The following is a 27,917-nucleotide window of genomic DNA, read 5'->3' as shown; positions in this document are numbered from 1 at the left end:
TGTTTGTTTGTTTGTTTGTTTGTTTGTTTGTTTGTTTGTTTGTTTGTTTGTTTGTTTGTTTGTTTGTTTGTTTGTTTAGCCAGGTACCCAGCTCTGGTTGCTGTGGGCTTGCTGCGGACCAGCCAGACCACTCATTCCCATTCCCATGCCCATAGTCACACCCATTCCCATCCCCATGCCAATGCCCACCCCCTGGGCAAGAGAGCAATCAAAATTAAAGTCCATCTCCTCCCCAGAGTCCATAATATCATTGAGGAGGATAGACTCCACATCACAGTCCAAGCTACCATGGAACATGTCAATGTCAAGGTCAGCTGGTAGTCTCTCATGGAGGTGAGGCTGGTGATAGCCATGATAGTTGCTACCAACACTACTATTACCCATCCCTTGGCCATGGTGGTACAGTCCATTAGTCATGCCCTGGTTTTGTGAGTCTGGATAATGATTGTGACGAGGGTGTGGGGTAGAAGCCATATGACATGAGTCCTGGGGCATGTCAAGCATACCTGCAGGGTTAGGGGGAAGGGTAGTAGATGCAGGGAGATGGGCATGGGATGGGGGACTGTACAAGTAGGGGGCTTTGTGATTATAAGTCTGTAACTGATTGCTGTTTCCACGTGGGGTCAGAGATGCGGCTCTTGGTGGTGTGTGGGTATGGCTCCTGTTGAGGCTGTGACCATTGTGAGCGAGGCTGTGAGGTGAGTTGTGGTTGGTTACATTGTTATGATTATGACTAGAAGTATGATTGTGAGTTCTGTTATGGCTATGACGTCCATTGTGGTGGACAGGTTGGTGGTTGTGATGGTTGGATCCTACTCCATTACGGGTTTGACCAATCATAGGATGACCTTCCCTCTCCTGTCCCATAATCATGTCTTTGGAACAGTACTGTTGACAAGCAGAACCACCAGTTAGTAAACTCTGAAGAGCATTTGTGTTGGAGTATGCCCGTGTGGTTCCAGAGAAACTGGCTGGCTTGTTCTCCTGAATAGTCTGCATTGGTGAGTGATGACGTAGCATTCCCAAGCTTGTTGCACTGTAGACACCTGCACCATAGGAGCCCTGCCCCTTCATTCCAGAATTGTAGTGATACACAGCCGTTTGGTGCTTATGTCTGCCAACAGCTGGATGCTGCTGTTGTTGACGATGAAGATGATAACCATCTTCCACCATATGCTCATCTAAACTTATGGCACCTGTTAAGTTAGCCAGCTGAGGCAGCTGCTCAAGGGGAGGACAATGATTTCCTGCCCCCATGGATGGAGAGCGGGCACTGGTTGGTGATGGGTAAAGGTGAGGAGAGGTGGAACAGGATAAGCCACCTTCCTCTGGTTCCTCTGGTTCACCCTCAGCAAGAATAGGAGACAGACGCCCACTCAAGGTGGAGGCTGATGAACTAGCCCTGGAATGAAGATCTGCCCAAGCATCAAACTCTCCATCTGTCCCCGATGATCCTCCAGATCCTGGGAGAGCTTTCTGTGATGGGCTACTATTGTCTGGGGAGCTTTGGAGACCCACTACAACAGATCCTGCTCCAATCCCAGGACGGCCTACCCTCTTGCCTCTTATCCGACCTTTGCTTTTCAGGTATTTAGTACTGTTGTCCATGGAGACTGCTCGTCGCCGAGGGGCCTTGCCCATCTTTCCACCATCTGGGTTCAGCATCCACCAAGAACTCTTCCCTGTCCCCTCATTCTGCACCCGAATAAACCGTGTGTGGAGGGAAAGGTTGTGCCGAATGGAATTCTGTTGAAAAATGAAAACAAAAACAGCAAGTGAATAAAGGATGAAGTACACTATTACTACACATACAACTTTTCTTATGTAAATACAAATTTATGAAATTTAGACCAGATTAAAGAAAATTCCTGGGGGAAAAAAATAATCAAACATATGACTCATCAATGTAGGTAAAGCTAATCACAGTTGCAACTTTCACTAAACATTGAGTTTATACATGTAGTGTCAAAGAAAATTCTACCAAATTGCCAAACTGCTTTTTTGTTTATTATTAGGTATAAAAATCTGAAGTATTGTAGGTAGTCAACTGCCTGTGTAACCAGTCAAAAATTTAGAGCTTACTCAAAACCATAATAATTTTCAGGGACAGCCACATCTGGCATGAAGCAAGACCCTGTCAGCCTCATCCAACCTGAAATAACCTGAGACTCAGTCTTGAGAGATCCTCCTTCTGCACATCAATCCTCTCACTTTCATTTCCATCAATCCATCTGTCCTCCTCTACTTCTTCCTTTAGCAGGGCTGATGTAAGCCGCTGAGGTTGAGCGTACTCTATGTTTGAAGTTGGTGCCAGTCTGGCTTAGTGCCAGCCCTGTCTCTCTCGCTCATAGCTTGAATTGGGGAGGGGAGTGTATTGCAGGATTGAGCCAGGAGCAAGCAAGGCTAATGGATGTATCCAACCCTCTGACATCTACCTTCAGTGCCTATCTCTCACTCCCTCCCTTGTTCAGTCTTTATCACAGTCTTGCTTTCTCTTTTGTCACTGAGTGCTACATACTTCAACTTGTCTAGATTTTCCTTTTTCTTATTTTACACAGTTCTTTGAACATAAGTCATTTTCCACCTCTGCGTTCAATCTCTTTCCCTTCAATTATAAAGTGTGCCACCAATTACTTTCCCATTATCCTCTAAGTCTGCAAGTACAGTCACTGGCTCAGTAATTCATAGAATCAAGATGGGTTTTTTTTCTCTTATCATTTACATCTCCAAGGTTGGTGGTGTTGTCGCAATTCTGCTCTTCGTTGTGCATGAGCCTTTTTGACTATTAACCAGGAAAATATCAAATAAAAAACATTTTATGTTTGAGATTATACTAGCACAATAGATTATTATAGATTGAGAGGTTTTCATTCTTCTACCATCTCTAAAATGTTGCAGATTATTTGTATTCTCATAGAATTGCACAACAGGAAAACAAATAAATCAAACCACTGTAAGGAAAGCACATAAATGTGAAGCAAGCTGAATTCAGGTGATCTGTGAATGCCTCCTTGGGTTATCTTGCTGTGACACCTTCGGCGTTTGGTAACTATGGCAACCGGGTAAACGTGAAGCGGCAGAACTATATCATATTGTGGTGAGAGTCAAGAGAGTCAGAGAGAGAAATGGAGGGAGAGTGGGGGATGGGGAAAAGGATGCAAAAGGAGGCGGCTGTTTGATGCTGCTGCTCCAACACTAAGCAGCCTTTCATCTTGGCAGTGCAGGTCCGCAGGGGATGCCTGCTCCCTGCTTCTGACGGCTTCACTACGTGCCGCGCCAACTCCCTGTCTCGATCTCTGGATCATCCACCTATCATACCACTCCAAATCATCCCCCATCAAGTGCTGTGAATGCCAAAATTAAAACATATGTAATCTTTCAAGCCATTCGACAAAAGCTGGTTGTAAATGAGACAACTTTCAGAGAAATTAACTACTTCACCCTTCCACTCTGTGTGACCTGTCGAATTCAAATCTCGATTTATCCCCCAATAAGGGAAGAGCAGCCCCATTGAACTTGAAGGGATTTGTCATTCCAAACCCTCTTTATCTGATGAATCCACCTGCTAGAGAGATTTGAGAGATTTCAGATGGTGGCCAGCCATGGCATCAACACCATCATCATAACTGGCTGCTGGCTATCTGATAGAGAGGTTCCAACTCGTGCTTTTTTCCCCATCATCCTGTTTGTGTGTGTATGTTTTGGAATTTAAGAATAGCTCAAGTTGCAGGTGGTTTGACTGTAGGTGTGGTTCTGTTTACCTCCTGTTCCGTGAGTCAGGGGCAATTTGGCCAGCCCGTGGCCCTCACGCCCCCGAAACAGGCAGTCACTGCTAATCCCCCTCCATCCCTGAGTAATCCCAGACAATCCTGGGCTAATCCCAAGTTGATTCAGAGGCACTCCCAGCTGGGTGTCTCACACAGAGCTATGCCAGGTCAACATAGACGCAGCGGGCAGGCTGGATATGCTATGATCCTATAGTAATACAGCATAAGGAGAGTGTGTAAAGTGGAGAAAAGGGGCAAAATAAAACCCTTATAGGATGTAGAAGTAAAGTGGTACTAATGTTTGTGTGTATTATAGTAGATGACAAAGCAGTGAGCTGATGTTAACCATATTTTTGACGCCTCCATCAAATCAACCACCTTTATTCTGAGCTCTGTCCTTGAGGGTTGGCTTTGCAACATTTTTACCCCTACAGCTTGAACAGAATAAAATTGAAAACTTTATTATGTATTAAATATTCATAAAATGGAAATTCTTTTTCAGCCCCCTGGCTTGCTGAGGCAGACGAATGAAGCCCACAGAAACATACAATGACAGAGGAACACACACATCACACGCTTGGGCCCAGGAAGCTACTTCCCATTCAAATCATACCCCTTTAATACAATGGGCTTGTGAAGAGGGTTCTAAATAATGAATGAACCAGTGGCTAAGCTTTTCCAGAAAGACACACTGCCTGGTCCCTTAATACTGAAAAGAACAGATGGAGTCATAAGTAGTTCTGTGACTTTTTTTTAAATCACGGACATCCACCCTCATCATTCCTCAATCACAACTAATGTAATTTGGTAATAAAGCAAAAGAGGTAAAGGGTTATAGTTTACAGGCCGAACAAAGTCAATTAAGCTGAACGATACTTTTGAGGATGTAGCTTGAAATCAGCTTGAAATCAGCTTGAAATAGGCTCACATTAAGGTTTTAGAATTCTAATAGCTGATTTAATTATTTAATAAATACCAAATCCTGGGATGGGATTCTTTGTCCTGAGATTAAAAGGTGAAGTTCTTTAAAATCAGATTTGACATGTTAACAGTTTCCAAAACACACAGGTGGAACAGCATGAGGTTTTTCCTATGACCTAAAAGAACGGAACTGTCTTCAAACTAAGGAAGGAAAAAAAACATTAATCCAATGTATCAGATTACAGCTCAGTATTTCTTGAACAGATGTTTTATATTTACCCTTAAAAATGCCTTTAAGACTTATTAATTTGCTTCTTGCAAAACTAACAATACCAATCAACTCCACTGCTGTTTTTTTTTCCTTAAACCTGCAAACTCAGTTTAATTTAGACACTGTAGAGGCCTCTTTAGAGCAGACAATCAATGAAGTTTAATGACTATCAGTGCTGGAGCTTAACACACATCAAGGTCTGATTGAACTACACAATCCACCTGTATTATGAAGCCAGTATGGGTGCTCAATAAACTATGTCTTAATTGTTCTCACAAAAATGTCTAACTGCCACAGCCTTGTGTGTTAAGTGATTGTGCCCTATTGGCCACTTTGGCTTGATGCCAAACACACTCTTTTGTCACCATTCCCATTGTGAGTAAGGCATCAATATTGGGAGTAGATACTGATTGAAAAGGGTAGAATTTGTTATAGTGCCCAGTAATTCATCTGAAATAACCTGACCAACTGGCACAGGTTCAGCTGTGGTGGATGGTGTTGTGCATAAGGGGTGGGAATAAGAGGTACCACGAGGGGCCTCTCCAAACTATACAAAAGAGTACCCTCAAAATGCCCCAAATTTGCCCATCCCCCTTTATTAGGCCTCCTTCAGTATCCACTCTGGGTTTTCCCACTCACACACAGAGGAGCAAGGAAACAGGTCAAATGGTTTATAAGACCCAACTTGTGGCAAATGTGCACTCATTCAATCAGAACTTAGTGAGAAACTAAGGACTGTGAATGGAGTCTGGGAAACAGCAAAAAGAAACCACTCACCCGATTCAAACAACCTCAAGGGTGAAGCAGTGTGGTGCGCTTGCCCAGCTAAGAACACAGCAGCTGTTCTTGTAGTGGCACCGGGTAAAGCCGTTTGCCACACTCGACTGGTATTACCAAACCATTTCATGCAGAATGGATCCATTATGTATTGTCAAAGGGTATCCCTCCATGGTGCACATTCATTTGATAAGCCCAAATCAACGGGGAGTAACAGAAGCACTAACTGTGTTTATTGTGATGCTGTTTTTGCCTGTGCAGAAGGCAGGAGGGATCAGGGGGAGGGGAGATTTCAACACAAGCAGTTTTGTTCAGCACAGGAATGAGTTTTGTCAGCTAAGCCTGTCTCCAGGCTATTGGTGGAAATTAGCGCCAGCTAAATATTCGCTTTCCGTGATTGATGTTACGGCTTGGGTTGTCCCTTTGAAGGGAAATAAAGAATTTAGAGCCATGTGGATTAAAAGGGACAGAGTTGGGAGAATTTTATGCGTCAGAGGGGGGACTTGAAGTGCAACTGAAGGGCCTAATGGCAGCACAGATATGGCAAGATGAGGCTCTGACAATAAAGTGTATCAAAGAGAAAAGACAAGCAAAAGTTTGACAGTGAGTACAAGAAAGAAAATTGGAAATTGTTTCTGTGTGTGTATGTGTGAAAGAGAAAGAGAGAAATGTAGTTATTTGCCTGAGAAGCCCAGAGCCAGATGATTAAAATCCCTTTAGGAGGCTTCTTTAAGAGAGACAGATGGGCAGACAGGCCTGTTTTGGAATGCAATCAAATTGAAAAGATTAAAAAGGAGTCTCTTTTATTAGGAGGTGAGAAACAGTTACTTCTCTGCCACATGCCATCATCGCCTCCACAGCAGTGGTCACGACTGCATTGGCATGCAAAGCACATTGAAGCCCTTGTTGGGAAAGAAACAAACCTGAGATTTGGAATTGCATATATCTCAGTGCATCACTGAAGAATTTCTGAGGACTGGCAGGAACTCTATTTTTTGTTGACCAAATGTGCTCTACAGAAAACAAAAAAATAATAATCTTACAGGATTTTTACAAAAGAGGTTTAAGGTTAATTCAGGGGCTCACAAGTTGGCATATTTTCTCAGAACAAACTTTACTTACTTTCAGCACCAAATCTGAACTGGTACAGTTTAAATGTGCATTTCCTTGGCTGCAACTGTATTTGAATAGACTGAGTTTGCACAGTAGAGCAATTCAAGCACTGTGAAAGGTGCTCTGAATCCGACCCTATTATTCCACAACACTGCAGGAGTGCCATTTATAAAAAGGCTTAAAATGGAAAGCAAGTGTGTGGTAGCGTGTCTGGTAGCCTAAGATCAGGAAGTGGCTGTGGAGAGGGGTGTAATGGAGTTAGTGGGGGATTCCTGCCTGACTGTGCACTAATTGCAGCCAATAGCTAGCGACTCATCAGCTGTGCCCACCTTGGCGCCAAGGGAAGGGTTGGCATTGGGGTGGAAGGGTATGGGATAAAGAAGAGCTGCCACAGCTTTTGGGGATAAAAATAGATGCTGACAGATTAGAAGAGCATCTGAGACCCTGATAGGGGATCGGAAAATCCGCTCTACTGTTGCCAAAGACAGCCGAGAGTTTCCGGTGGGCGCAAAGGGGACACAATCTGGGCATCACGTCTGACGCCCACACACAGAACGGGGGTGCCTCAGAGTTGGTGTGAGCACATGAATAATCGCATGCCACAGTACAGCATGGGTGTGGTTTTTCCACTGGGACCTGCGAGGTAGGCAGACCTCACACCCTCCCACAGAGAATTCACACAACAGGTGTTTGGGCTGGGCCACCTGTGGGGCCGGCCGCCTGCTCGCACTTCACACCTCAACTAGGGAGCCAACTAACATTTTCCACTGGGTTCGCCATGCTTTTGTTAAAGACCAACACGTTTCTGGAGAGGCTTTTACAGCTCTTTTTACAAGATCTGCAAAATATGTGCACATGCAAGTGTGTGCAAGTCAATCTGCATTTATGAGAGCATGTCTGTCAATATTTTTGTATCAGTCCATTTAATAGCCAACAGTCACAGTGTGGATTTGATTATACAGAAACCTCCCTCTGCTATATACAAAGAAACTGTCAGCCAACAATAGAATCAATGCAGACACAGTTTTTCACACTCAGGCTCCACATAATCTCATTCATAACAATAAGAATCTCATTTCCTACATTCTAAAGGTCAGTGCACACCTCAGATCACACTTTAATAAAAATCATTCTCAGCGTTTAATTTAATTTCAGCAGAGCAGGAAACTCATAGGCAGCCATGCACATGGCATGCAAAATTCATCAGATTGTCCCTTTAATTGCTTCAATTTCACACTATAGAGAAGAATGACCACAATTATTGAGAAGAAAAACATAATACACAAACAGGGATCACAGGGGCACATGTGCAAAGGGCACAAAGACAAACACTCAGACAAAGGACAAACCCACTTATGATCGTGCAAGTCGATAGTAAGGTTTTCTTATATTTCAATTATGAAAGATTTGGAATTTTGAGACATACATTTTGTTACATCTTTGCCTTAATACATTTTAACCCTCATATAAACTGGCAAATTGTACCAAACAGTTATATATTCATGCTCAAACACACACACACACCTATGTAAAATTGCATCCCTTCTTACACACATGTACAGGCAAACATGACACAAAGCCTGGCACACTGGGCACGCTCATTACTGCAATGCCAAGCTACCAGTTGCTAAGGAGACCTGTGGGAGAGGGAGGATTCCTTGTTGTTGCCATAGCAGCCAGCTTCCTCTCCCTGCCAACTCTCTCCCTTAGGGAGAAAAAAAAGGCAGGGGTAGGGGGTGAAGTGGGTAGAGGTAGGGGGCAGCAGTTTAATAGGGCTGTGAGGTGCAGGGGAACTTCATTAGCCATCACCATCCACTGCACCACCAATGGTCCCCATGAATGCCTGCCCACATGCTACATTTCAGCTCGCAGACTTCCACTTATCCACACACAGACGATGGACCCCCACTTATTCATACACCTATATGGAGAAGAAGAATGGATGAGGGGCGGCATGGTTGGAATGAAAAGCATAGTTTGTCTGCACATGGGAGAGGTTGAGAGGGCAGAGGTGGGTGAGGCACAAAAAGAGGGTATTGAACACGGGGGCCTGCTTGGAGAAGAGGAGTCGTAGGAATCTCAATCACACAGGCTTTGGTAGTTAAAAGCGACATGGAGACAATTCCCTGTGTAAATGTGTCCCCCCTCTAAATGAGCGCTGACCTTCGGTGACAATCTCATTCCTTTACACCACAGAAAAGCGCTGTGCACTCTCACATAAACGTACATCATGCACGGCAGTGTTTTTCAGTCCTGTTCTTGGGAAACTCCTGCCCCAACACAACAAAGTCAAATGAATGGGGTCAGTCATCAAGGTCTTGCCTAGAGTGATACCAACCCATTTAAATAATATATAAATATAATATATACATGTTTTAACTGTCTGTGTCTGTATTTTAGCTTCTTTACATTGGCTCCCTGTATAATTCAGAATAGAAATTAAAATCTTACTTCTAGTAAACAAAGCTCTCAACGGCCAAGCTCCATCTTGTATTAAAGATCTTATTGTTATATGTTTTCCTAACAAAGCTTTCAGTTATCAGACTCCTCTCTTGTTGAACCAATTTCCAATTTATATCTGTGAGGCTGACACCCTGTCAATTTTTTAAAACTAGGTTTAAGTCTTTCCTTTTTGATAAATCTTATAGTTAAGTATAGGCTTAGACTGCTGGAGGAAACGGATCACATTTCCTCACTTTGCTGCTGTCTTTGCTCTCTCAACTCTCCATGTTTGTACGTGTAATTATTTCATTCATTAACTTGTGCACTTCTCTGTTTTTCTTCCCAAAGAAACTACATGTGGAGCACTTTGTCTGAGTCTCCTTCCTGTCCTCTCAAACCCCAGCCAATCAAGGAAGATGGCGACATTTCCTGGGCCTGGTTCTCAACTTTTACTAACTGGAATTTTATAATATACTGTATGTGAATGTTTTGCATATAATAAAAATTGAACCGATTGTAGTTGAACTTAAATTTGGATCTGAAATGGATTTATGATTTGGACTTATAGTGCCCTGAGATGCCTTTTGTTGTGAATGGGGTCTATATAAATAAACTGAATTGAATTGATTTATATGAGCACAGCTTTAAAAACAGATAAAAGGTTTAAATCAAAAAGAGTTTGGCTGAGAAGAGTTGAAAAGAGTGCTCAAACATTTCCTTAAAATTTATAGATTTTTAAATAATCTAAATATCTTTACTTATTGTCATCCAAAGGAAACAAGTGCTGCAGTTCTGTCAGGAAATCTCATCTAACCCACTGCTTGGTTAGATTCAAAGAACATCTCTGGTTAGGTTTAGGCAATGTTTTAAGGAAAATTTTAGAAATCAGAATCACTTGTTTAGATTTAGAAATTGATTGTTGTCTGGTTCAACAACCATTCTTTCAAAGTTTCAATTTACGCTAAAAGACTTGCCTCTGCATCGATTTTTGATACTGAGAAAGACAGACAAAAGGGGGAGACCGAGATTCTAAGTTTCAATAGTTTAAATCAGTCATATTCTGAGATTATTCCTTGCAGGCTTGCATTCTGTGCCAAAAAAAAAAAAAAAATTCTAACTTTTTTTTATTTCTCTTATTAAGTAAAGTCCAGGAAGGATCCACAAAAACAGATGTTCAAATATTTTAATTGCTGAAACAATATTGTAATGCATATCTGCATTTCATCTGTTTAGTAAAATACGCACTGTTGATTCTACAAATCATGGGAGTTTAATATTAATCCAGCATCATGTGGACATGGTCACAGAGGCAGGATGTTTGTGAAATCAAAAAGAAAAGAGCTCTCAAGCAGCATCAGAATGATTTCTGTATGCAGAAGGAGTGCTTCGAATATTTACAATCTGATAACCCATGATACCCCCGGCTGCCTTAAATTCTCATATTTTAAGTGCCATGATACAGTACGAACGAGGAAGGGTATTGATTTTGTTTGAATGAACTTGGTTTGTGTGTACACTGAAGAATGCCACCCACCCGCACAACCTCTCCACCCCGACCCAAGCTTGGCCAACTGAGTGCAAGCTCATGAAGACAAAAAAAAAAGAAGAATGGTTAAAAGAGGACATTCCTCTCCAGCTGAGAGGAATGAGAAAGATGGGGGCAGGAGGGGCAAGAAGAAACAGAATTTACCACTCCTCCCTCTTCACTCTATTTCCTGAAACAAAAAGCACCCAATTAAGTCAGTTTGAGTTAGGGTCTTATGTGCGTGCGTGTGTATGCGTGCGTGTGTGTGTGTGCGTGTACCCAGACCAAGAGTGTGCATTCAATGAAAGGAAAATGGGGGCCAACGTACTGTAAGTTGTGAGACTGTCTGAGAGACGGAGAAGGGGAGGAGGAGGGAGGTTTGCTGTGTGTGTGGGTGTATAAAAAAGGGGGGACAACTCTCCCACTCTAGCCTAAGAGGGCCAAACTTGCTCTCAGCTCCTCGGCAGGAGACGCTGAAATATTAATCGCTAAGCTCCAGCCGCAGACTAGAGAACACAATCGCTTCAAACTCCCACCCTAATGAGTGTGTTCATGAATGGCTAATGTGCACAGATGGGGGGCTGATGACTGGATAGATCGCAACGGGGTGGTGAGGAAGGGAGACGAGGAAAGGAGCAAAGGCGGGGGTGAAATTTTGGCAGGGCCTTGTGGTAGTGGTGGTGAGGGGCGGCGCAGGCATGCCATGACCTTTTAAGAGGCTCCTGAAAACTTAATTAAGGCTAGCCCTCCGCTACTCTTTCTTCCTTTTGCTTCCTCTTACATACATACTCGTGTAGATCTTTGCATGCCTGCACACACACACAATTTTCTATGATTCCCAGTGTTTTCCTCCTTCCTCCAAGCATGCACTGATCATTTACCCCATTTCCCTCAGCATATACACCCCATGGAACTGATGTATAATACATTCATAGTGATAAATTTCTAACTCATGTAGACATAAAAAAAAACACCTTTTTGTAAAGTTAAAATGGGCAAATATAGAAAACTGAAAATTACAAGGAAAAATAATCCACAAGTGCCCATTAAATTAGTAAAAGCAGGTATATTTTTTCTCACCCGCACACAGATACATCTCAAAAAGAGAAAAGAGTGCACAAAGTGGGGAGCTGTTTTACCCAAACCAATATTCATTTCTGCATTTGAGTTACATCTCACAAATGAACTGAACCTTAACAGAATCTTGCAAACCAGAGCACGTACAGGCCAAAACGCCCTCTCAATTGGAGCTTGTTGTACAATGAATGTTAACACTTCTTATGCAACTTTTATGACTGAGTACGACCTTTTTCTCACCCTCCTACTTTCTGTTCCTGTATCCCTCTGCCTTCATCAATTCATTCAAGAAGCAGCAATGTCAGAAATGTCTTAAAAACATGCAAGCACTAACAAAAACACAGGTTAATACTTCTTCCCAGGATTCGTCATTACCATAGAAGCCACCTACGGATTAAGAGCACCCAGCGTGTGGACGCACATACAGACCCACACACACATACAACAACATGGACACTCTCACTGCATCTAATTAGAGGAGTGAGAGGCTGTGACCTAATTCTAAACCTTTCGTGGTAGTCTGGATCAGGACATCAGCCAGGATTAGACTGAAAATATTTAAGAAGTCTCATACAGACAAGTATGGAGATGGAAAAGAATTCTTTGGGGTTTATTGATGGGTACAGTTTGGAGTGAAATGTAAATATTTACCTAAATAAAAGATGGTACAAAATGGTCTTAGATAATATGTTGTCATCATTGTATGTAACCATACAATGGCAAAATTTGTTCTCTGCTTTTGACCTGTCACACAAGAAATACACACAAGTGGAGCCGTGGGCAGCTTTTTAAGCGCCCGGGGAGGAGTTAGGGATCAGGTGTCTTGCTTAAGAGCACTGCAACATATGGGCATGGCAGGGAATTGAACCTGTGACTTTCCAGTCCCAAGACAGCCACCCTACCACTGTTCCACATGACTGCATGACTTGTTTATAAACAACGACAGAGAAATATGCAATGAGACCAAGAGAAAATACTGGGAATCTATGCAACTTTCTAGCATATATTACTTGGTCAGAATCAATTTATAAATGCCAGTTCATAAGGCTTCCTCACAAAGATGTTCCCTATCTCTGCACTTAAGTAAACAGTCCTGAACTGATAAATTGGTCTATTAAATTGCCCATAATCACCTGTATATTCAGAATTTTTTTTGGTGTCTTCTTGAGTGGAAGAGATGTTGGCAATGTACCTAACAGGACACCACGTCTGACAACAAAATACCAATCTAATTATGATTTAACATCAACTTAGGTTACCTCTGTTGCATTATGGGATTCATTTGGGTTTCTTTTTTTAAACTTTTATATTTTAAAGTATGTATATTTGCTGAATTACTCAGATGTAATGTTATTATAGAACACATATTTCTGTAAGGTAACAATCTTGTAGCACATTTATTTTGCTTCTCTCAGACTTCAAGAAGCTGAGTTCAGGAAAGATCTAAGGTTTCTGTTTACTAACAACAGTAGTTCAAGCATCAATTACTACCTGCATATTTCTGTCATTTAAAGTATGAAATCGGTGCATTTTACATGACTTCCACGTACCAATATGCAAGTGTAAAGTGCAATTTACAGAGAAAAAAAAAATAGACTGAACATTTTAAGTAGCTTGGCTTTTTATTTCAAAGCAAACCATTCTGCATATCTGGAGAGCAATTTCAAACCCTGTTAACCTTTGTGTTTCTTTACTGTCTAACCATTTTCACAATGTCTGCTTAAAAAAAACAAAAAACATTGCCATCAAGCACACAGTCCAAAAAAAAGTTGCTGATAGCATCATTAACCAACATGTTGTACCTGGTAATTTTTTGATGTTTCACAACTTTGCATTGTATAAACCTGAAGACAGACACAGCTGGACGGAGGCAAACAATAAGTGCATGTGAGCACCACTGAGGGGGCTTTGTCATTACAGACAGTATTGGTCACACACACAAAAAAACCCATCTGTCAGTGGGTTTGCATGAGCTGGGACATGTATGTGAGGTGGTGCTGCACCTCTATATGTTCAGTATATGTCACAGCTTCCTGGAATGGGGGAAGGGGGGCAGAGTTTCTGCCTGAGCACAGCTGTCAGTGGGCATCACTCAGCCCTGCAGTGTGGCAGTATGCGAGGATCATTAGTGGAGACGGAGGGAGCGAGAGAGGGAGCAGAATGTAGAAGAGTAAAGGAGAACAGGGGAAAGAGGGGCAGTGACTGCGTGAGTCGAGCAGCGCGTCTTAATATCTGTCTTGAGAGCATTACACACACAGCAATGCACATTCCTTCCAGTCACGCGATCAGCCCACCTCAAAGACCCCAGTACAGTACCTTCCTCTGTCATTTTGCTCCCCTCCACCTGTTTTACCCTGTTTAACCCTTCATATCTGACAGATTATCTCTGCTCCTTCCTGTATTGACCATGCACGCCCTTTTGAAAGCAATGGTCATGTAGTGTTTTTTACCCCATTCAAGGTATGTCCAACCTATTTCCCTTCTTCTTTAGCATGATTCCCTTCCAGCCCTTTGCTCTTATTTTCACCCACTCTGCATCCCACAGCTGATCTTTTCCTTGCACTGAGCATCATTACTACTTGACCTACTCTTAACCGCAGCAAGGTGAGACAACTGTTCAACACATTTCTACTTCTTTTAACTTCATCTCTTACTGCATCCCATCTGTTTGTCCGCTGCAGTTATATGCACCATCCCATCATTCTTTCTATCATCAGCTTCTACATTTGTTTATTTACCTATCAATCAGGCCTTTTGATGGACTGATGACCTGTCCTGAGAGTATCTCACCACACTGGCTGCTGGGCTCCAGTCCCCCCTGGGACCCTGACTGAGAGTGACCCATCAATACCTTCAGTTATCTGAGTTTAAGTCAGTATATTTTATGTTCACGGCCACTGATGTACCATCATCATCCAATCCCTGTATCATTTCCCTTGCTTGCTTTAGTGAGGAAAAAAAAAACTTCTGATTTCCTTTTATCCCTCCAGGTCCTCTGACCTGTGCAGCAATGCCCCGAGCTGAATAACAAAATCAACATGTCTGACATTTTAAATAAACAGAGCAGCCTCTAAGAAGGCTAGCTGTGTTAGCACAAGTGCAAATTCGCCCCTCGGTCTGCTTAACTCGGACGGTTTCCAGGTTCAGGGTTCCATCTGTTTGCATTACTGTCATAGCATTTATCACACACAGATTAGGCCGATTCAGTAATACACTTGTCCCAGTGAAACATTAGTAAGCTTGGTGTTGGCACCAGCTGTGAGTGCAGTTAAGCACTACAACCCAGCTGATGACAGCACTACGGCAATATCATGAGGTTGAACAAAGTATCCTGGCCAGAAGCCAGCTCAGCTGAAAAACTGAGAGGTTTCTGTGCGGACGGAGTCAAATATAAAACTGGCATGTGAACACTTGTACCGGGTGCATGTCACTGAACAGGTGCAGTGAAGGACAGCCTTTTTAAACATTAAAACACCCATTTTTAGGTCAAGAATGGCAGACCTATGTTCTTATTTCTATTTGAGAAATAATCTGTTTGTCCCAAAAGACTATAAAAAGTTGCCATATTTATCTAAAAAGTAATGGATTTGGACTTTGTCCTGAAAAGGTATTGTGTCAAATAGAGATCAGCTGGCATTGACTCCTTCACTACAATTTATGTAAAGAGTAGCTTCTCATTTTATTAGCAACCATATGTACGGCTGTTTCAGGAATCACACAAGGACAACAATGTCAGGATTCATGGGTTCAAATTGTTTTATACCGTGGGTCAGGCAGCTTGAGGTAATATTTTTACACATATATTGGCTACCACAGAATCTAGACATTGATAATTCTGCTGAAGATGACTTTTAATTACCTATCCATCTCTCCCATCACCAACATGATATAAATGTTCCACCAAATCCACTATTTGTCCCATAGTTTCCTATCCAAGAGCTTTAACTTATTATCGTAGTAAAATAGCATCACAATATGTGCCCTTTCTCACCTCTGTCTCTTGAGTGATCCTCACACACTCATATATATTATTTAAAGAAACAGTTCTTTTTCCCATACGCAAAATTGGAACTTCCAGAAATTCAACTTTTTTCTAAAGTTATAAACACACACACAAGCCCACACACAAAGCCTTGACCCCGGCAGCATCCCCTCAGCTGCCCTTCTGGCACCTCATTGCCACTCATCTAGATCTCGCCCCCGCCAGTCTTTAGACACGGATCACTTGTAAGGATTTGAGAAAAGACTTCTCTAAGCTGATTGGAAAGGGAAGGGGGCAAATTATCATTGCACAACTGAGTAAAAAAATGTTGTGGGTCATGATTTGCCTTATGTAATAGACGGTATTTATGTGTGTCTTCTTCAACAACCCCCTTCCCTGCCTGCTGCCCCTACCCCATGCCATTTACCCATTTTGCACTAATTGAGAGATCTTTTTTCAGAGGCTGTTATTGCATGCTTTTAATTATTTATTTTGACAAGAAGCAATCTGGTGGCTAGTCAAGAGATTGTGTATGTGTGGGACAGAATAAAAAAAGAGCAAGACTAGGTCACTGTAGCTTTTTGAGTAAATCTGTGCTTGAGGGCAAAGCTGTAAGTTACCTGTACTTTATGTTTGTTGGGGTTTGCATATCTGACCAGTATAAAATGTACTCTGTATGTGTGTGCATATGTGTGTTAAATCTTGGAGTGCATGGCTTTCTCAGTGCAATGGGACTGCACTAATGGACCCACACTTGAGCTGAAGTGTGCAGAGTGTAGCTGAAGTGCAGCCAAGTCTAACTTCCAGTCCTGCTTGGAAGCTCTATAATCTACTCTCTACTATTCTGGTTCTCCATTTCACTCACTTCTTTCCCCGTCTTTCTATCGCTGTCTCTATCAATTTAATTTTTCATCCCTTCTTCGTTGACTTGCACCAGCCTCCCCTGTCTCCCGAATGTCTCCCCATTAAATCTCTTTATCCTGGTTCGGAAAATGGAGAGACACGAATCAGCATCCTCACTGGCTGGCTGTGGACTTTTCTTTTCTTCTCATTCACTGTGCAGTAAAGAGAATGAAATAAGGAAAGGCGACATGTAACCACCAGCAGTCGTGACCTTTATCAAGCTCCAGCGCCTGAGGCAGGGTGAGTGAGACATTAAGAAAATGACTGAGCATTATTAACCCCGACTTACCAACACTCACATTTTGCCATATTATCTGGTCAGAAAAATGGCCCTGATGTTTTTTTTTTATTTACATACACTGTTATTGACAGGGATAAGCTATGACCAATTGATCTAACTGAGGCTAACACTTGCATATTCTAAATCATGTCACATAAGGAAAAACAAACTGCAAGACCAGCCTGGTTTGCCAACTTAAATTGCTCATCCAAGATTGATCCCATTTCTGCAAATGCAAGTTCCTGCTGAGAATTGATGTTTTATAATAAAACAATGTGCAAGCTCTTCAAATAATTTCTCAACCTCAAAAAAATAAAATAAAATAAAATAAAATAAAATAAAATAAAATAAAATAAAATAAAATAAAATAAAATAAAATAAAATAAAGCTGGACTTATGATGTGCCCACGATAACCCTGACAGTTGGCGTCTCAAAGAATCTGTATTTCTAATAAGACATCACCTCTCTGTCTCTCATTCCCTTTTCCTTTTCAGGCACTTTGCACATGCACATGACTGGCACATGTGCATGTGTGGCCATCCCTCTACTCCAGTCAATCAATGAGCAGAGACAATTCCCAGAGTGACATTTACAGAGAAGAAAGAGAGCCATTTATCACTTTAGTTTTGGGATAATAAAAGAATGACTGAATGAGCCTGTGTGTGCGTGTATGTGTGTGTGAGAGAGAGAGAGGAAGACTGCTAAAGATGAAAAGGGGATTTCAAAAGCACATGAAAGGAGCAGGAGAAATAAGCGAGGGAAGAGGGAAATGAGTGATAAAAAGGCTACTTTGTGAGGAGGACTGTGTGTGTGAAATAGAACAAGGGAGGAAATAAGGGAAAGCTGCGAGTGACTGACAGTAAAAAAGAGAGCATGGAGAAAAAAAAGGGTAAAGGGGGGAGTAAGAGCCTGAAGAACGGGAAGAAAAAAGGCAAAAGAGACAGGAGAGGGGATAGAAGAACGCTCTTGGCTCAGAGAAAAAAAAAAAACAAGGAGAAAAAGCAGAAAGAGAGAAATGAGTCCAAGTGAAAGACAGAAAGGTAAAGGCGCCCGTCTGGAGGCACAGCGAGGCAGACGTGGCGGGTTCATTCAGGGCTATGAGCAGACTTAGAGTTCAGACCTCACACGGCCAGCATACTAAACACAGGATCCAGTGTCCTGACCCAGATTTATTCCACTGACATACAAATCTAAAGGGGAAAGAATTTCACCCCCCTGTGTGACTGTGATGCTCCTCAAACCCAAGCCTTACCCCCTCCTCAATCCCAGCTGGTCTTACGTTCAGATCATAACCTCCTTATGCATATGATGGCTCTCCCACACAGATTTGCTTATGCATGGCTTGTTTCACAAACACAAACCTACTGGCCCAAAAAAATCATACATGTCAAGTGACTTCCTTCCAGAGCTTTTGACCTTTAAGCTGAGCTGATGTTACAACTCATGGGAGTCGACACCATCAGCCACCCCAGGTGACCTCTGCAGCTCCATCCATCAGCACTGGGCTCGTGGTTCAGCCGCAGCACATCAACCCATTAGCATAACAAGCATCTTTTACGGGCATAACTCTTGACTTCTCTCCGATTCCCTCCAGTTTTACCCATCCACCTGTTCCAATCAGTCAGCATTAACTACATTTCCCTTTGTGCCGGGGCCTCCTCCATCACTTGCGGGACCGCCAAGCTCAGGTAAACTGATCGCAAGCCCTCACACACTCCACTTTCTCTTCCTACAACCCTTTGGCCTGTGACAGGGACTTGATGGACAAGCACAGAGAAAAGCGAGCGACCTGGTACACGGCTGCCAGGAAAGGTCTGGAGATGAAGCGCTGTGAAATACATCGTTTACGTTGGCGTACATCATCTTTTTCTCAGGGACAGACATAGCAGTATGCACGCACGTAAACACACATGCACAGGACCATCAATCCCTTGCATACAGGAAGAGATATCAGACAGGGAGAAAAATTGAATTAGGAAATACGGGCACCGTGATTTGTGGGGAAACCAGTTTTGAGGCTGGGAGAGAAATACAGCTTAGAGCGCACTTCATCTTAAAGCGTGAGCAAAGGGGAAGAAGCATCTGTGTTGTTTATCTAAAGCTCCCCCATCTAGTTACAGTGGCATGATTTGAAATATTCATATACATGTATGACAAGATCAGGCCCATTATGCTGATCTCTTTGCAGGGTTTCACTAAATGGACTGGATGGAAAGCCATCAGTCAGTGTAAATTACAGTATGAAGACAAGATACATTACATAAGCTTATAGATGGTCATGAAGAGCGGTATTATTGTAGTGTGATATCAATCACGTTCTACAATGTCATCAATATGATAATATGCTCTGGGCGATTTCAAGGATAAACCCATCATTATAATATTTCACAAAGCCTATAATGAAAGAAAACATATTAGGGTTTGTGTGCTTCATGAGGTACGAATGCTTTTTTTTTTTAATGAATCTGTAAGTAGACGCATGGCACTTCAATTAAATACCTGTGCACAAACTATGTAACCCAAAAGAGCTGGAACTAATGATTATTGTCCTTATAGCCCGTTCTTTTCTTGCAAATGACAATTAATATGAGTTCAGTTGATCAACTCAACCAATAATTGATTTTTTATTTTAACACTACAACTTCAGCCTTCAAACTGATTCTTTGTTGACCAAAAACTTTAAACATTCCACAGCATTGCCCATACAGCATACGCTCCAGAATTAATTGGAAATATATGAGGCACATCTTTAATTACCAATAAAAACGGCACATTTGAAGTGTGTTACGTTATTAGAATGTACGTTAACATGAAGCTGACTAGCCAAGGGGTGTCTTGCTGTGATAGAGGTGAGTACTGGAGACGGGGCAGAGTAGAGCAGAGGCGGCCCTGTAGTGGTGAAGAAAAAGACAGAGCGAGTCAACCCAGCGTGACTACCGCCTGCCTGAGTGGAGCAGCCTGCCTGCAATTAAGGTGGAATCAGGGAGAAATCTGCGCTGCCTTGATAATGAGCCTCGTCTGAATTATTAACGAGAGCTGTTCCCCCGGGACCCAGGCTCCCACAGAGCCCATCAGCCCCACCACCACCGCCACCGCCGCAACACACCCACACAAACACACAGACACACTCATGAAGAGAGAAAGAAAGAAAGGGGGGAACATTCACATCTGCACGCACAACCGCAATCACGCATTATGCACATTGACACAGATGAGCAACAAGCATGCCGCCACAGACAGGGTTCAACATTTCAAGCATCATAAAGGCTAACACATTTTCTTCCTAAGTGACCACTCTCAAACCAAAAAAAATACGTTTTTTTTTTTTTTCTTGTTTTGTAGCTACTTTAAACATATCATAGGAATAGTTTGGATTTTTTGAAACAGGGTTCTGTGAAGAGGTTATGAACAGTACATTTTTTACCTGGTGTAGATAGCTCTCTGAAAAACCTCAGTTTGGAGAAATAAAGAGTAGTTCTGACCAAATTGATGAGCTAATGGCTAGTCCAAGCAGAGCCAAGACTAAAGCAGATTATTGCCACCCAAAAACATCTCCAGTCTCGTGAATGTGATTTTGGAAATCTACTTTGATTTTGGACTTGCTCAGAAATCAGCTCTATTCCTCTAAACTAAGGTTGTTCAGACAGGCATCTTCAAGTACTATACTTACTGCTCACAACCTTTTCATAGAAAACTTTTTTAAAAATCCAAAAAATACCATATATCCCACTTGTCAGACAAACACTTCAACCTTCAACTCCTGTTTATTTGGCCCAATGCATCAACAAAAGGAAAATGGTGTTCTACGTTATACTAAGACACTTCATTTAAAAAAACACTTATTTTGTAATAACATTTTAAAACTATTTTATATGTTAAAAAAATGAAAAAATGCTTCTTTTTAAAAGTTTTTTTGATATTAATGCTAACTTAACAGACAATAGTTTGTGAGACTTATTTCTTCTTGTTCCGCAGCCTCTCTAAACTAGCAAAGTGAGCAGCCACATGGATTATTGCCAGAACTTTAAGTCACAGGAAGGCTTGTATCATCATGGTGTGACTAACAAGTAATCAAGCAAGGGCACATGGGTTTATCCCCCTTCCATTTGAATAAAAAGCAGGTATTGTGAGTGCAAGTCCAGAACTGTGAGTCTACTACTAAATAGATTTTCTGTTCCCTTCTGGTTTCATGACTAACTATATGGAAGTAAAATGATTTGTTTTAATCATGCAGCAGTGGTGTAACACTCAAGGCTTCCCCTGCCCAATTAAATCTCTATGGCATCAAGTCTAACATGACCTCAAAAAACATTGCATACCACATTTTGTCCCTGTATCTGTAACTGGTTTTGCTCAAAATCCGCAGGAGCTTACTAAACCCCGCCACGCCTTCCCTATGAACCAATCGACAAGAGTCAGACAGATTTCAAAACAAATAGGATGGCAAAGCATCACCACTGAAAACCACCTCCCATCATGGTCAGCCCCTTCCTCTCACCCCACCCAAGAACAGAGTGTTCCTCAATGGGTGGTTTGAGGATGATGCACTATAGTGTTGTGTGTTTTCTGCAAATGTGTGTGTCTGAATACTATAATGTGTGTGTCAGAGGGAATACTGGAAATCATCACCCTAAAAAGACAGTTCAAATGGTAAAAAAATTGCAGTTTCTTATTGCTTCACTATGCTGAGAAAAATTTTACAAGCAAGCACTGAACATGTCACCAAACAGTAATAATGAACAGTGATGGGGCTTGATTAAATAATGCTTAAAAAGCTTAAGTTCAAAATACAAATTAGTTCAACTATGTCCAATTGGAAACTTCACAATCTCATTCTTACTATCAGAGCAAAGCTGAACTGAGTAAAATTCAACATTGTTATCCTATTATCGCTAAGATAATGTGAGATATGAGCTTTATCTCAGATAAGAGCAGGCACGCTGCTTGAGGCAGTCTGGATCATGGCTAAAGCTCAAAACCCCGACGCCACAGCACTCTTGGGAAAGACTCCTCACCTCAATTGGCCCTTGTACCTAAAACCACTAAGACAGAAAGAATGTATAGAATGTCTAATGGCTAGAAAGACATTGCATAAGAGGAGAGCCGAGAGATAAAAGGGGAGATAACAAGGGTGTCTAGGAGATATTCCGATAAGAGTTGCCAAAGTAATATCAAAGGCAAAATAATATTGTTTTTCTTATTACTGTCTCCTGATTGCCGTCTCCCATATTTGAATGCATGCCCATGCTTTGGTAATTTGCATGTACATTAATCATTTCAGTGAGAAATAAGCTGTCACGGCTGCCTGAAGGCTCCTGTGGGGGAAATGCAAAGAGAATGGGTTTTTTGGCATCAGGTACCCGGTTGAAGCTAAATATACTGCTCGAACCCAAACTGGCTCCAGGTAAAGAAGGTGTTCATAATCCTGCACCATAAATCTGTCCAGCATGCATCATATGCTCTCATTCAGAGTGAGTATAAGCATGTGCGTGTTTCTGTCTCGCATTCAAATCACTCTGCTCCCAAGAGCCAAGACAGAATAAACTATGAATCAGCAGAGGCCTAGGATAGTTTCCAGTCTGTCCAGACTTTTTTACCACCGTCAAGTGACACAGACTTACATATGTATGTGCACACTAAACAAATCAAGCATCTAATTCTGTACACTGAATGCTTCAAGTTTCTCTATGTCATGCTAAGCCTTGGTCAAACTCGCTCTCTGGTCATTTGTCTAACATTCATTTTTCTCATTCTTACCATTCTTCTTGAAACTCCTTGAGCTAAAGGTTTGAAAGAGTCACTTTTTTACCCATAAATCAAATAGACAAAATCATATGTCCAGTTCTAAATACTTTTTAATGTAAAGATAAGGGTTATGTGCTTTTACAGATGATCACATATACCCGACGACAGTTTTACAGCTCTCCTTAAACTTTTCCCAGAGACAGTTTGGCTTTCCTTCTTACTACGACACAGTCACTGTCACGTTACTTTTGCTTTTTTCTTTGAAGCCTTTTCTGGTCTGGCTGACTTGTGTCAATAAAGGAAGCCCCAGTGACCCTTTGCCCTCCTGGCCCTGCACAGAACTCTACCTAAAGTCGATTTTATAAATAACAGTCTGGTCGCTTTGGATTAAAGCGTCTGAGTGACTGCCTGGCACTCTCGACGACCTGCTGCACAATCCACTGGGATCTGACTGGCCCAAAAGCCAGAAAAAGCCCTGGCACAATAACAACTCAGAAAAAAAAACTTTGTGTATAAAGAAGGCAGACTCCATACACTTATTCTGTAGCTGCAATTGCCCAAAAGGATGATATAATATGCAGAATTTACCATACAGTTTTATTCTAATATGCTTAATACACAGAAAGCACTCATGAATTATGGATTTTTATATTCCATAGCCACCCATGCTGCCACATACAATAAAGCTACCCCCCTCAGCATAACAATGGCCTCATCTAACCCCCTTCAAGTTAATGAACTTCTAGGCGCCTACAGGGCAATCCCAACACCAAGTGCTACTCCATCATTAGAGGCATTATGAAGTCAATAGGGAGACTACATATACCATTCACTGCTGTGACATGCTGTCAGACCAATCAGCGGGCGAAAACACAGACGCCTATAGATGCAGACAGCCCCTCCCCCTGCAGAAGCCCCCAGAAGGATGCATAGAGCAGAACCAACCCTGACGCTTTGTTGCAACAGACGAGTGCTTCTCCAAAGCATAAATGCCGAACGCGTCAAAATGTACACATGGATGGTCACAGACATAAAACTCTGTCGTAAGTACAAAAGTGCTTCAGTGTCACTTGGTAACTTAATTTAGAATTTAGCAAATTTCTTGGCTTTGCTCAGTTTAGCTACTGGGAAATAAATGTCAGAGAAGCTACCAATTCTCTACAGTGCAGTATGACTAAAATCTTTAGTAGAAAGTGTAACACGATTCACAAGAACACAGTTCTATGTATCCTCCCTCCAGTAATAAGCCGATTAGAAAACAATGACCTCAAAATACGGCAACGTTCCTAGAAGTCAGAAGCCCTCAGGGTATTTATAGGAACCTAACAGTTCTGCCTACCTGTCCTGGTTCCCCAGTAACCATCATTGAGCCAGCATCACTTCCTTTCCATTATGAAACAGAGTAGCATTAACTGCTTTTCAAGGTTTTTCTAGAACCCCTATGTTGGACTTAGGCCAGAGTTTAATAAAATATCTTAGACACATCTCTGCCTTTGATCCATCATCCTCAGTCCAACCGTCACCTTCAAGACTCGCAGTCAAATTACAAAGACACACCTCTTAATTTCATTTGGTTTCATCAGCATTTTACCTTCAATTCTCAACCCTCCCTCTCTCACTCGTTTTTCCTGTCTTAACAGAAAAAAGGCAGACAGGTTTATATCATATGTTTTGTTCAAGCATGATAAAGATTAAAATGCTGTAGATGACACAAATATTTTCCAAATTGCAAATGTTCCTGTCAGATATAATTGCCTGAAACAAGTGGAAAATGAAATGTGTGATATGAGACTTGTTTTGTGTGGAGGTAAAGAATTTGTGTTCTTGAATGAACAAAGTGCTTTAACTTTATATTAACTTTGTCAAAGCTAATCCTAATTAGTTACCTATGCAATATTATATCCTTGAAAACTAGAACTGTGATACAAACTGTTATATAAACTGTCAACTACTGTTGCATGCATATTCTAATACCTAAAATAAGACATTTTATGTACTCAAAATTCTTTCAATTGAAACATAATTCTTATTCAAAAGGCAAAGTTTACAACAAACTTGACCAAAATGTACGTGTCTTCATCAGAAATGATAGATTATTCTGCATACAGGTATGCTGCTACAGTGACAATATTCCAAAGAGAAAGGCATAAATGCAATCTTAAAGTGTGTATATATATATATATATATATATATATATACATCACTGTCCCTGACCAAACCCAGGTCAGGCCTGTTACTGACACAAACGATGCCTGCTTTAAATGACTTACCTAATCCCCCTTCATTACCTGGAATGGCCAATGTCTCGCCAGTGGACTGAAATAGCCAAGAAACTCAGACTAACACTGTCAAGGCCCCTAATTTGCAGTTTTATAAATAGCAGACTGGGACTTTGGCACTTTAAGTAAAGAGGCCCTGTGGTTGAAGATCGTAGGGAGTGAATGCCAGCTAATGAAACCTGAGGACACACCTTGGCAGTCAAGTTTAAAGGGACAGGTTTAAAGTGTCATTCAGGTGCAGTGCAATTATGATTGAGGAGACTCAACTGCAGCTGGTGACAGAGTCTGTGTTACGCAACATCACGGCAAGTTTTGACAGGACCTAAATCCTCCAAAAGAAAATGAACTATGAAAGCATGCCAAAGGTTTGATTGCTAATTATCCAACTAGATATCCCACAAAGATAGTCTTTTTTTTAGATTTAGCAAGTAATATTAGTTTGTCTGTAAGAAAGGAACAGCTGGCCAATAAGGAATCATATCTGAATCTCATCTCTTGGTCTTTCTTGAACTTGAAAGATTGTTATTTTACATACTCTCAAAGCTCAGTTCAACAGGACAAACACTGCTGCCCTGTTGATCTCACTGCCCCCCTCTTGCTGTCCTCAGATGGCTATAATGAATAGAAACAAGATGAGGCTGGTAGGGGAAAGGCTGATAACATGGGCAGATGTCCAGGAGGTTAGGCTCTCAGCCAGACAGGCAGGCAGCGGTAGTGGACTGCGGTCAGTTGTGAATATTTACATTGTGGCCAGCTGACCCGTGCTCTCCCTCCCCACAAGTGTCATACTCTGTTGATTCACACATATGTTTTAAAGCCATGAATGATTTGTTGTGGAGGGGCGGAAAATACAGTGACCTCTACTTATCCATGTATGTGGAAATAAATCTGCCGTGATCCAGAGGATAGGGGGATTTTGTGCATTATTTCAAACCTTAAAAATTTTCTGTTGCTATAGGATGGATCTTCACTCCAGTCTATTACATTCTGCCATCAATGATATATTAGAATGACAGACGGCAGTAATGAACTAAGACAAGATAAGGCATGGCACCATTCATGCGTAACTGACACGGAATCCCACGCTAACATGTGTAACGCGCGAGGGGTGAGAGAATAATAATGGCTTAGGGAATAATAATCAATAGGCTATTATCACTGATTAACATGTCAAACCCCGCCACGTTGGCTCCTACAGGGTCCGTTTCTTACCTTCCAGCCAGCTGAGCTGTTACTGTCGCCCTTATCCTTGAAATAGGGCACGTAGCGGACCATCCAGTCGTAAATCTGTGACAGGGTGAGTCTCTTTTCCGGGGTGCTCTCGATGGCCCGGGTAATGAGATCCGCGTAGGACTGGTTCCCCCACGCGTTCCGCCGCGAGGACTTGGCTTTGCGCAGGGACCCGGTCACATCGAGCGCCGCGCCGGCCAAGCACGATGGGTGCGTCGCGCCCGTGGGTGCCAGGGCGCCGGCTGGATGCTTCAGCTCCGCCGGCGTTCCGCCCACGAGCCCGGCTCTGCAAGCCGGCACGTCCTCCGGTTCCACCTTGATGCTGGCCAGCGGAAGACCCCCGCTCACCTCGTGGAAATCCTCCGGACACGGCAGCGGCCAGGTGCACGAGCGAGGCCGGCTCTGCGGCTCGAAATCCGAATCAACCTGATGAGCGTCCAGTTCGTCGTCCTCCATCATCAACATTTATCCTTCAGTTGATGATTTTCTGATTACTATTTTTAAAGGAGGGGGCAAAAACTGTCCTCAGGATCACCTCGCGCTGGAATTTGCCTTGTAACGTGCCTATTAAAAGCTCCGTCAGAATCAATAGAGCCAATTCAGCAGAGGAGTATCATAATGAATGAAAGCAAAATCACAGCCACGCGTGCAGAGATAAGAGAAGTAATAAAAGTAATAACAATTTCTTGTCCATTTTAACCGGAGTGGTTTGAGAGATGGTTGAAAAAAAAAGGCTTCTTATTTAACAATCCATAACGCACTAAATCTCTAAATCAGTCATGGAGGTGGTGGTGTGTGTGGGGGGAGCTTTTCAATCTAGTTGCAGCAACAGATGATATTTCAGATAAGGAGCAAAGCAGCCGTCGATAAATCCTCCAGAAGACAACAGGAAGAATAAAAAAAGAAAGAAAAATCACCGGAGCTGTGTAGAGAGCATCCACTGAGGCGATAACGCGTGATTACCGTGAATTATTAAATCTTCCAGTCTGCGCGGATTATGCTGGCAGCGACATATTCAAGTCCATTCAGCCTGAACAGCACCCAACTGTCTGCAATTATAATGAAGAGGCGTGCGCATATGACGAATCGATCATTGTCCCTGCCTGGGGAAAAAAAAACAACAAAAAAACATATAGATATATAAAGAAAAAAAGAAAGAAAAAAAAAAGAAAAGCCCGGCAATCAAATCCAGTTGTCAGGAAGATAAAAATTTCTCACACCTCCTCTTGCCTTTTTTCCCCCCTCACTCTCTCAGATGCCACACATGTTCTCATTTGCTTACAACTCGCTCCGTCGATGTGAGCCGAGGATGACGCGCCGGCGCGCTGTGTAGTAGGAGATGCTGCCAATTGGAGTGCGCTCACGGAATCAATACTCTCCCAACATGATTACAGCGACACACACACACCCTCTCTTTCTCTCGCTCTCTTTCTTTCTTATTTCCACCATCTTCAGTTAGGATTTTCCTACATAACTTAACGCTAATGATCTTTTTTTTTAGGGGGGGGAGGGGGGCGGCGCACATGTGTGCCAAACCAAACGTTGTGAAACGCGCAGAAACAGGAGCACGGATTCCTCCTGCACAAACCCGTCACGGGCTTTTG

General features: G+C 42.2%; 1 protein-coding gene across 1 annotated transcript; it reads right to left on the bottom strand.

Moving 5' to 3' along the window:
- Positions 1-27,716, bottom strand: LOC108235552 (forkhead box protein O6-like). The gene is made up of 3 exons (XM_037980400.1): positions 27,534-27,716; positions 26,296-27,416; positions 1-1,746 (listed from the first exon to the last, which is right to left on the bottom strand). The coding sequence occupies exons 2-3, from the start codon at positions 26,776-26,778 to the stop codon at positions 76-78; spliced, it is 2,154 nt and encodes a 717-aa protein (XP_037836328.1). The 5' UTR covers positions 26,779-27,416; positions 27,534-27,716; the 3' UTR covers positions 1-75.
- Between the last annotated feature and the right edge of the window lie 201 nt (positions 27,717-27,917).

Source organism: Kryptolebias marmoratus, linkage group LG16, assembly GCF_001649575.2.
Source record: "Kryptolebias marmoratus isolate JLee-2015 linkage group LG16, ASM164957v2, whole genome shotgun sequence".
Lineage (NCBI taxonomy): Eukaryota > Metazoa > Chordata > Actinopteri > Cyprinodontiformes > Rivulidae > Kryptolebias > Kryptolebias marmoratus.
Note: the sequence above shows the minus strand (reverse complement) of the source record. Positions and strands in the feature narration are given on the sequence as shown.